At 41.6% G+C, this 11,479-nt stretch overlaps 1 protein-coding gene across 1 annotated transcript in view; it reads right to left on the bottom strand.

Annotated features, from left to right (window-relative positions):
- Thegl (theg spermatid protein like) overlaps positions 1–11,479 on the bottom strand; it is a 51,806-nt gene that overhangs the window by 19,101 nt on the left and 21,226 nt on the right. Inside the window, exons 3-5 of the mRNA XM_023711011.1 lie at positions 6,516–6,581; positions 1,768–1,896; positions 764–898 (exon numbers count right to left, since the gene is read on the bottom strand). Of these exons, the coding sequence (XP_023566779.1) occupies positions 764–898; positions 1,768–1,896; positions 6,516–6,581 (330 nt within the window). The remainder of the gene's footprint in view (positions 1–763; positions 899–1,767; positions 1,897–6,515; positions 6,582–11,479) is intronic.

Here is an 11,479-nt window from a genome sequence, read left to right as displayed (position 1 = left end):
AAAGAAAGAAAGAAAGAAAGAAAGAAAGAAAGAAAGAAAGAAAGAAAGAAAGAAAGAGAAAATACATAAGTATATACACAAGATAGGACAGCTGGGACAATGGTACTGCTGATTTCTATTGGCATGTTGAATGGAACAGTTAATGCTTAAATTTCTTTTCTTTCTTTTTAATTCATTTTTTGAGCAATTTGGCATGCTTATATCTGGTCATCTGAACAACTAATTTGAGGGTAACAATATGCAATGTAGCAACCATTGTTAAATTCCAATCATCTCATTTAGTGAAATTCCTGTCTTTTCTCATGTTTTTTATTATTTTTTATTCTCTGTAAAAAGCATTTTAAAAAGCACAAAGAAAACCATCTGCAAAGTCAGAGACAAGAGTAAACATCAAGGTCTACAACTTGTCAAAACCCATGATGCGCATTTGCAGATTTCTTTTCTGTTTGTCCTATTTTCTAGCATGCTAGAAGGCTGGACCCAGGACCTCGCGAGTGCTAAGCAAGCCTCTCACCACGCTGAGATTTTTTTTAATTGGTTGGCATTGGTAAAGTTTAGTAGGACTTTTAGCTTCACCAAAATTTGAATCAAATGTAATTATTCTGATCACCTACAATTGCTACAAACACTTAACTTTCTTACCAGACTCTTAGGGACACAGGCAGACTTTAGCGCATGAAATCGCACATACTAAAATGAGAACCCTGGGACACTGCCCCAAGTTAGAGTAGGACAGATGGAGAATCTGAAGATGCTCTACCCATTTTGTTGATGCTGTCTTTTGAATCTGTTGGGCTGAGCCAGCCTCTGGATCCTTGTGGAGGGCTGGCTGAACAACGCCAGGGGAGGGATCTTCCAAATCACTGACTCCCTTCCACAGCTGTAGTAGAACTGATCCCTGCATGTTGGGGAAGAGGGAAGATGTGAGAGAAGAGCTTCATCCAGATCATCACAGTACTTTCCCACACTGATTCCCAGGCCTGGGGCAGCAAGAGGGGCACTTTGCATGCCCCTGGCAGGGCTGATTTCACATGGGGAGAAATGAACTGGCTTAGTACCTGATACGACTAGTCAGGTTGTCAGTTGGTTTCTATCATCTTATGCTAAACCTAAGTTTCTATAATAAATTGCAATTTTTAAGTAGACTGAAAGATAAATTGACGATGGGAGAAACTGCTGACTTTAAAATCAAATCTTTTACCATCTACTTGAACATTGTAAAATTATTCACTATATTTTTAATTAGCAGGATGAATTTATACTAATACCTTTCTTTGTCTTAAGATCTTAGGTGTAGAAGTCAATTTGACTTTATAATATGTAGAAGACTTACTTTTGAGATTGGGTCTCGCTATGTAGCTCAGGCTGGCCTTGAACTCATGGCGATCCTCCTGCCTCGGCCTCCCGAGTGTGGAGGTGGCACTGGGACTACAGATATGTGCCCCCACACTAGGCCAGTTTTGAGGTTTGCTAACTAAGACTGTATTTGGGATATTTGATAATATTCTTATTATTATTTCTGCCCTTCATTCGGGGGTTAAGACCTGTTAAAGTGAACAAACCAGCATTGCAAATAAAACAGAATTAAAAAGTCACAGCTCATAGTAATCAAGCCCATGGGTAATTTTAAAATTCATCAAAGTTTCATGGATAAATACGTTTATTCGTTAATAGCATTATATACGGTATAAACGTTGGAATAGCCTAAATTTCAAAAACAGGCTAATTTGCCCTCTTGAGAAAGCTATCTCTGACGCCAGCACCAACCTGTTGGGTATGTAGTGGTGGGATACCTTCTTGGGCTGGGCAAGGTTGTTAAGCCTCTTCGACAGCCGAGCCGACAAAGAGCTCTCAGAAACAGGGCAGATGGGATCTTGGTTTCCCCAAAACAGTCTTCTGTTTAAAAGCATAAAAATGAAATGGTCAATAATTTGTTGCTGTTGAATATCTTACAAATTGCTCTTGGTAACTTCTATATAGAGTTTACTTCAAGAACTATCTTGACAGAAATTCACAATTTCCAGGCATTAGAGATAAACTATGGAGGTCAAAACAGAACTGTCCAAAAAATAAAGACTGTCTTACCTACTGCCTTAAAAAGTAATCACAAAGGAACCCATGAAGAGATAAGACCTTTCTATTTCTATGGTGATAGAACTAACACTGTGATGTTTGTTTTATTTGTTTGTTTTTAAAACAGGGTCTTGTCAGGCAGTTTAGGCTGGCCTTGAACTATGAAGCCCAGCCTGACTTCCTAAGAGATCTTCCTGCCTCAGCCTCTGCAGTGCTGGGATTACAGGTGAGCGCCACCACGCTGGGCAACACTGTGAATTAGAGTCAGCTTGGCATTCAATGGGCCGCTATGTGCACTATATTTGGTTTGGGTGAAGCTTTGCCCAGGTACCAGGGAGAAAAATAAGAACAGAGTAGCCAAGACAGCGACCTTCTTCGAGCTGTTTCCTGCATAATGCCCACACTAAGGACATTTCGGACCTCGGATCATCTGGTCTCAACTGCCCTGTGAAACAGGAGCGACTGGGGCCGGGGAGATAGCTCAGTAGAATAAGCGCTTGCCTGGCAAGCGCAAGAGCCTAGTTCAAGCCCCAGTTCCCACAAAAAAATAAATAAATATAAATATAAATAAAAAATAAAAATAGGCGTGATCAAGATTCCGGAAAGAGATCAGGAGAAAGCAGTATAGGAGTAACCGAGGAGGCTCGGTCTCGGAAGAGAACCCAGACTACGGACTACATAGGGAAGGAGGAGAAACAGAAATCATCAGACTACAGCCCCAGCACCTTGGAATCCCTAGAGGGGGAAAATGAGCTCTTCCCTTAAAAGGGCTCCCGGTTTCCCCTTATTCCCCAAATTTCTCTGTAATTTTAGATATAATCTGCCTCTGTCCCGCCAGGCAGTATTGGAAGTGTCATGAAGGAATTTCCGGCTCCTCGCGCTCCGCGGCGCCACCGCAAACCGCCGGCCCTCACTCACCTCTGCCTCCCCGGTCACAGCATCTGTCTCCCTGTCCCCGTGTCGCCGGCTGGGTCTGGCCTCCGCTGCCGCTACCGAAGCCGCCTGTCCAGACTCGAGCTGAGCGAGTGGCTGCTTTCGGGACCTTTAAGAGGTTTCCAGCGGCTTTGGGATAAAGCCCTGACTCTTCCACCACTGTACGGGGTGGGAGCAAATGCCTGTCCCTCATAACTAGGCGAAGGGGCTGCGTTTATCTCCGTTTCAGGAGCACGGGGAGGAGGCCGCGGTGGAGCCCAGCTGCGGGGCGCGGTGGCCAGTCAGGGCAGGGGGGTGGGGGGAGCCCCGGCGACACACACTACAGGCTCCCCCGGGACCTGCCTCCATCCGCAGCAGCTCAGCTGTGAGCATCGGCTTTAATCTACTGCGAGTGCAGCAGCCCCAAGATCCAGTCACCTCTCCAAGCGTCTAGCAACACAGTCAAGCCAACAATTAAGGGCACCGCCTCAGCCAGGCATGGGGGCACCAGCCTGTAACCTCAAGGCTGAGACAGGCTGAAGCAGGAGGATGGCAAAACCAAGTCCCATTTGGGCAAATTAAAGATTCTGCCTCAAAATAAAAAGGGCTAGGAATATGGTTCCTGCCTGGAAAGCACAAGGACCCAGGTTCAATCCCAGGTACCGCAGGCCCCGCCGCCCGGCCCCACAAGAAGTACTGTCTTGGGACAAGACACACTGGATATGTCAAAAGTCATCAAGTGTCATCTAAACATCAAAAAGGAAGAAAATTGAAAAACAGAGACAATACCGTGGCCAAGTGGTACTCACAGGAAGGATGTTCTTGGGTAGGGGTGAAGAGAAAAGCTCAGATGAAGAGAGACAAACAGAGTCAAGACTAGGGGTCCTACAAAAAGCGCTAGGAGCCAAGGGATACATTCATGCATGTGCGTCTAAGAGTCAGTGATAGAATAGAGAGGAACAGGCAGCGCGGGCAACGGTATGGGTTCAAATCCCAGTCTTGGCTCCCACACGCTGGGTCAGCTTAGGTAAATTTCTTCACTTTTCTGAGTGCAACTTCCTAATCAATTTGTTCCTTTGTCTTGTCTGTTGGTATCAAACAGGAGGAGGGAGAAACTGTCCCAAAATGTGAGTTATGGCAATATTTATTACATATGTCTTTATCACTATATAACTCCAATAAATCTTACGTGCATGTGTCTATCCATGAAGAGGGGAGAATTAATCCATGCTCTACTTTTAATGTATAAAAACACCTTTTAAACAATTTAATTTTTAGATTTTATCAGTTTCTGGATAAACAATTTAATTTTTAGATTGTATCAGTTTCTGGATATAACATCAATATAAAGTATATTGCTTTGTCTATGTGCCAACCATAAGGCAGAGAAATTTGAAATTAAAAACACACTAATTTTTTTTTTTTTTTTTTTTTGTGGAACTGGGGATTGAACTCAGGCCCTTGCACTTGCCAGGCAAGTGCTTATTCTACTGAGTCATCTCCCTGGACCCTAACTTTCACACTTATGCCAACAAAATTAAATGTATGGCTAACTCTAACAAAACATGCATGTGATCTCCAGGAGGAAACCTGTAAAATGCTGATGAAAAGAATGAAAGAAGCTCTAAATAGCCAGGTACACTACTTTTAAGAATAGTCACTATTAAGACATTATAGATTCAACACAATCCTTCCCCAAAGTCAAATTATTTCATGGAGACTGATAAACTAATTCTAAAGATTATGTGGAAAGACAAAAGACCCTGAATAGTTAACATACAGAAGAACAAAATCAGAAAACTAACACTTTTCTAAAAAGCTACAGTATTCAAAACACTGTGGGCTGGTTAAAGAATAGAAAAATAGATTAATAAAATAAACTGTAAGTCCTAGGAATAATCACAGAAATAATAAAGGACTAAAAGAAATCCAATCAAGAAAGGATAGTGTTTTCAACAAGTTGTGCTACAATAATATTTACAGATTCTGAACATGTACAAAATTAAGAGAGAGAGTAGAAAGGGGAGGGAAAGAGGAAGGGAAAAAGAGAATGGAAAGGAGAAAAAAAGAAACCTGTACACACCTTTCATAAACCTAACTTGAAGTACATTATGTACTTAAGTACAAAATGCAAATCTATAAAACTTCCATGAATTTTGTAGAAAAAATTAATAGAAAATATAAAGGGCTGGCCAGATATCTCAGTAGATTAAAGTGCCTGCAAGCAGGCACAGGGGCCAGGGGTTCAGATCTCCACTGTGCCAGCCCTGCCCCCAGAGCTCACTGAGATGGCAATTGAGATTGGGAGTAGGGGTGCATGCCTATAATCCTAGCTCTTAGGAGGCTGCAAACAGGTGAATCACTATGAGTCCAATCTAGTTGTGAGACCCTGAACACCTGTAGACCCCTCCCTAAAAATACAAAAAATAAAGCACAATCCATAAAAGAAACTCAATAATTTTGATTAATTAAAATTAAACTTTCCTTTGTGAGAGACACTGACTGCGAAGGCAATAAAAATGCATGTCTCAGACTGGGAGAGAGTATTTGCAAAATAAACATGTGATTAAGATATGATATCCAATCTATACCAAGGATGCTTAAAACTCAATAATAAGAGCCAGGCATGGTGATACACATCTAGATCCTTAGTACTTGGGGAGGCTTAGGGCCAGGGAGGTAGCTCAGGGACATAAACACCTACTTGGCAATCACAAGGTCCTAAATTCAATTCCTAGTATGGGAGGGGGACAATTTGGGAGGTTGAGGCAGGAAGGTCACCACGAGTTCAAGGCCATCCTGAGCTATATAGTGAGACTCCGTCTCAGGAAAGCAAATAAACAAACAAAAACCTCAATAAGAAAACAAGCAATGCAATTAAAAATAGGCAAAAGATCTGGACAGATACCTCATCAAAGAAAACATACCAGCAAGGGTATAAAATATGTTCAACACCATGTCATTAGGGAGTTGGAAATTAAAACAATGAGATACAAACTACATGTCCATGGAATGAATGAATGAAATCCAGAACACTGATGACGCCAAATGTTGACAAGGGTGTGGAGGGACAGGAACTCTCATTCACTGTCAGTGAGAATGCAAAAGGTACCAACAGCTTGGCCTGGATGGCACAGGCAACAAAGGTCACAGGAGTTTCAGAGGAGTGCAGAACCACACCCTATAGCAGTGGGTGGCAGACTTTTCTGCTAATTATAATTGTCTATACAACTGCATCCAGACCAATTAAGTCAGGGTTTCCAGGGATGAGATCCAAGCATCAGTCAGTATTAAATCCCAGATGATCCTAGCCTGCACATAGATTTGGGAACCACTGCCAAGATCAGCCTCTGTGTAGTATGTCAACTGAGGAGCCCACATTGGCTCTGTTTCCTGTAGAATAGAGGTATGTGGTCGATTCATTTAAGATGCAGGGTTAATAGGTAGAATACTGGGTAGGCAAGAACAGTGCTTATCTACTTTATGTAACAAACAGTAACAGCAAACAAAATTGTATCGTATTGCCTTACCTCTCTGGAGTTCCCCATTGTCTTTTAGGCCTAGAAAGATCTTGCATTCTCTTTCTAGAAAAAAAACTAACAAATACCAGCTGATTAATTCAAAGAGAATGCTCAAGAAATATGGTTCCACTGATGGCTCCTACTCAAAGAAATCCCATGGGGGGGGGGGCTATATTTGTGGTGATATAAAAGTTGTTGAAAGACTCAAAGTACCCACAAGCACAGGGAGCCCAATTCTCACTAGCAAAAGGACAATCTGTGTGCAACAAAACTAAGAGCCTTTGGGGGAAAATTAAACTATCATATTAAGTTCTTTATAGACAGAACTTAATATGATAGTTTAATTTTGTGGCATCAGATTGTGAAAAGTTTATTCAGATATTTTCAGACAAAATGGTCTTGCCAAACTATGAAATATGCAAAATATATTTTTGGTACTACTCAACCCCCTTTAAGCTCCCTTGAACCTTCCCTGGTTTTATTCATTAACTAATTTTTTTTTTTTTAGTGCATTTCTAGGGACCAAGCCCAAGGCCTTGAGCATGCCAGGCAAGTGCTTTACTACTGAGTTACAGTCCCTGCTCACCCCAGCTGGTCCTAATCCACTTGTGGTGGGAAACTTTAGTGCTCTCCAGGGAACCACTTGCTCCCCCAAGTCTTCCCCACTACACTCCCAGCCTCTTCTGCATTGTCTGGAGCCATGTAACTTGCGCATCTAACTTAGAATGTTGGGTATCCCTTCCAGAGCAAGGCATTCAAGAGTGAGGCTGCCTCTTCCACCTCTCTCTTTCCCTGCTGCAGAGACCCTGGAAGCCACATATTCTAGATAGCAGAGCTACAGGAGGAGAAGACAATCATTTTACCCTGGGCTGTAGCATGTGGTAGAAGTACATTTTCCTTGTATTGAAAAGCATTTGAGAGTGTCACAACTTATTTGTTACTACAGCATGGCCCAGTCATTGTCAACTACTGCACCTCCTAATTCACCATAGTTCCTGCTACAATTATTCACATGCTTGGTGGCAGTTTGGAGTTTGAAGGGCACAATAATGATAATAATCTTTATTGTCCACCACAGTTAGGAGCCAATTGAAAAACAGACACAGCAGTTGGACAAATAGAATGAAAACACTGTCTCTATCACTGGTAAAATTATAATAAAGAATATAGTTTGGATCCCAGACATCCCTGAGTTGAACGTATGCCCTGGGGCTGCAGACCCCTCTATGGTAGTTGAGCATGCTGTGAGAAGAAACAGATCTTGAACATTCTTCCCTGCAGATAGATAGCGCCAAGGGGAGAGGACCTAGGCAGGCCAATTCTCCATCCCAAATCCACCTCCTGAGGAGTCTAATTAGGTGATAGGTCAGATGGACTCACAGGGCCAAGTGCTTCGATGGAGGATGATGGGAAAGCGACTCCCTAATGTTTGTCTCAGCTCGTCCACAAGCTCCAAACTCTCCACATTAGAAGCCATGGCCCCGGTCAGGTAGGATTCAGTCCCTGATACAGTGTGGCACATAGAAACCCTATGTGAAGAAATGTGCTCCTATCTAAAAGGTGATGGATGCACTGTAAAGCCCCAGTCAGAAGTGGGAGGAAGATTCCCTGGCAGCCGCTCCCAATGTTGTACACGCTCAGCCAGTTGTCCTGAAGAACAATCCTTTCATCGGATTGTCTCTATTTCCACATCACTCTGTATTAATTACTTTATGTGGCTCTTCAGCGGCCTTCTTTTTTTTATTTTTATTTTTTTGTTTTTTGGGTTTTTAAAAATTTTCTTTCTCCATAATTTTATTGAGAAACAAATAGCAATGAGACAGTTTCAAACCAAATTCGTAGGACAGTTTCAATAATTAATACATTGGGGGCTGGTGAGATGGCTCAGTGGTCTAAAGCACCTACTAAGAACAAGCTTAGCAAAGCACAGGGACTGTGATTCAATCCCCCAGCACCACGTGCCAGCCCGCCCCGCCCCCTGGTGGGCTGAGCTGGCCACACACACACACACAAATAAATAAATAAAATTTTAAAAAATAATAATAATTAACACATTGCATACATTCTTCCTAGTGGTTAATTGCTGTACAAGATGGGGACATGATTTCTTATTTACAAACACTATTAGAACAAATCCCTCTATTCATTAAGAGAATGTAACTATATATCTATCCTAACCATTTCACTACACAGATACAAAATGGACATTCATCTGTATCCCCTTTTTTGTTAAGTTCCGTTATTTGAATATTATTGATGTGTTAAGCAAAATACTCTAAAAGAGTCCAGTAGTCCATAATAGTATTGTGTCTTCCGCTTGACTGGCAAAGTCAGAAATTGTTGACCTGAGTCCCCCACAGCTCAACATAACACCATGGCTTTACTTCTTATACTTCATTTTTATACTTTTCTGCTGAATGGTTAAGACCAAGGTAAAGCAGGACCTATGCAACAAGAGTTGTAGCTTTTGGGTCTGAGAAGGTCAGTGAAATCCCCTCAGGATTTATCCTGAGATCCTGTACCTCAGATTGTAGATCCTTTGTCAGAGTCAGCCATATGGATGAGTCATGGCCATTGCTTGGCCAATGTGCTCTCTGTGAAAGCCTGAGAGAATGTTTTCTCTCCATGTGACTCTCCTTAGGCATACCCCACATCATCGATTACTTTCCTCTTTGGACTCATAATCTCCTTGATGAGAAAATTTGGGTCACTACCGAGTTACATGACGTTACAGTACAAGACTTATATGTCCTGAGTCTTAATTGACTTTGGAAGGCTAGGGCTAAAATGTTGGCTTTCCTTGAAGCCCTCCTTTTTCTCTAATTTTGGTCTGCAAACTTAGCTTGTTAACCCTCCAGAAGACAAGCTTATTGTTATTACCATACAACCTAAGCTGTTAAGCTTAACCTCACTATCTATCTGAATATCAAACATCTTAGGCATAACATGGAACAGATCCTTCTTTTTTTTTAAACAGGATCTTGCTAAATTGCCCAGGTCTCCCATTGTAGTGGGATTATAGGTGTGCAGAGACCCCTTGGCTTGCAGTTATGATTTTTACAGCCTTATAACCTTATCTTAGCTGTGGTACAAAAGCTGCATAAGCCATTATTTCCATAATGAGGCCATAATATTCACAGTGGGACAGCCGCCAAGAGGCCAGCATGGTGGTGGGAATGACATCTCAAGGGTGTGGGTGTGGAGCTGGTGTAACAATTCTTCTCATTATCCCAAACCAATCTTGGAGGGTCTGGATTTTATTATTTTTTAAATGAAGTATAATTCTCTTTACTACAATGAGGCATAATATTTGAATGTACAGTAATTTGATAACTATATAATGTGTAATAATCAAATCAGAGTAATAAGCATTTTTGTCCCTTAAAATGTTAATCATTTTCATCTTTTGGGAATTTTGTACTCTTTTAATCAGATTGTTGTAATAACCCTACTGTGTTATAGGAAACCAGAAAAAATTCCTCCTTCCTATGTTCCGGCACCTCTATAGCCATTTTCTTATCCTTGAAATGTTACTTAACTCCAAGTGTTAGTTCATTCAATAAATATTCTTTCGGTGCTTACTATAAGCCAGGTGGTTCTAGGGCTCAATGAATATTGGTGAATAAAACAGAACAACAATCCTTGCCCTGAAGTTGAGCACTTGGCTAGCCTTTCCAGGCTTTTAAAAAGAAAAAATAAGAAGAGTAATGTGTCCTTAGTTTTTAAAAAATTGACAAATATTTGTTTTCCCAGCAGGAGACATGTTAGGGGGCAGAGAAGACAGAGGCTTTGGTTGTGAGCCGCTTGGCAGCAATGCACACAGCCCGGGTCAGGCCTGGCCAGTGTGTGGAGTCAGGGTGCTCTGTCTCGGCCGGACGGTCTGCACTGGCTCAGCACAGCCACTTGGCATGTGGGTACCGTGTTCCTGCAGCAGGCGCTGCCACCTCCCACAAGGGCTGGGCTGCAGACCAACGCCTATCGCTCATCACTGAGCGGCCTCTGCAGCCAGTCAGCTTGGATGCTCACCAGCTGGGCCTGGGGCTCCCAGCCACCTCTGTTCACAGCAAAACCACGTTGCTTTTAGAAGTGGCATTTCAGGCAAGACTGTGGGACAGTTCTCAGCTCTCAAAAAACTCACTGTAAAAACTCTGCGTTCAATAGTACAAAATAATTATATATATATATATATACATAATATGGACTATTTTTACAGCCTATGTAGCTCCAGGAAGGTCTGCTTATTGAGGAGCTATTATTTATTTGAAGTAGTATGGAATTTTGAGTGGATACTTGGTAATATTCAGTAAATGTTAGCTCTACTAGCTCTACTACTCAGCTATCATACAACCTTGGGGAAGTAGCATAATTTACCTGAATTTCATTTTCTCTTAGTAAATCCTAGTTAGCATATCTGCCTTATGTTACTATTCAGGATTTTGAAAGAAAGGTTTTTTTTATTTGATTGCAAAGCATTACACAAAAAGGTACTGTATTAGCATTTACTGCCTGAAAGAGAACTAACACTAAAAGACTAGCAGGTAGAAAATACTTAAGTCTAAATAATAAGCGTAATTGTAAACTGGGTGATACATGCCTGTAATCCCAGCACTGGTGAGGCTGAGGCAGGAGGACTGTTGTGAGTTCAAGGTCAGTGTAGGTTATATAGTGAGCTCAAGACCAGCCTGAACTATACAAGGAGACTGTCTCTCAAGAAAACAAACAAAAAAGCCAAAAAAATGAAAAAAGCATCAAGAAACCATAATTCTAGGTGGGTTAAATAATAAGGGTAAATAGGAATGTTTCAATGCACTTCTTTAAAAAGTAGTTAATAGGGCCCCAAAATTTAAAGACCCAGTCCAGAAATGGGCATCTGAGATGAACACACACTTCTCAGAGGATGAAATTAAAGAAGCGAATAAATATATGAAAAAATGGTCCACATCACTAGCCATTCGTGAAATGCAAATTAAAAC

This window comes from Octodon degus, unplaced genomic scaffold (assembly GCF_000260255.1).
Source record: "Octodon degus isolate 3935 unplaced genomic scaffold, OctDeg1.0 scaffold00019, whole genome shotgun sequence".
Lineage (NCBI taxonomy): Eukaryota > Metazoa > Chordata > Mammalia > Rodentia > Octodontidae > Octodon > Octodon degus.
The sequence above is the reverse complement of the archived record's forward strand: the minus strand, read 5'-3'. Positions and strand labels throughout refer to the sequence as shown.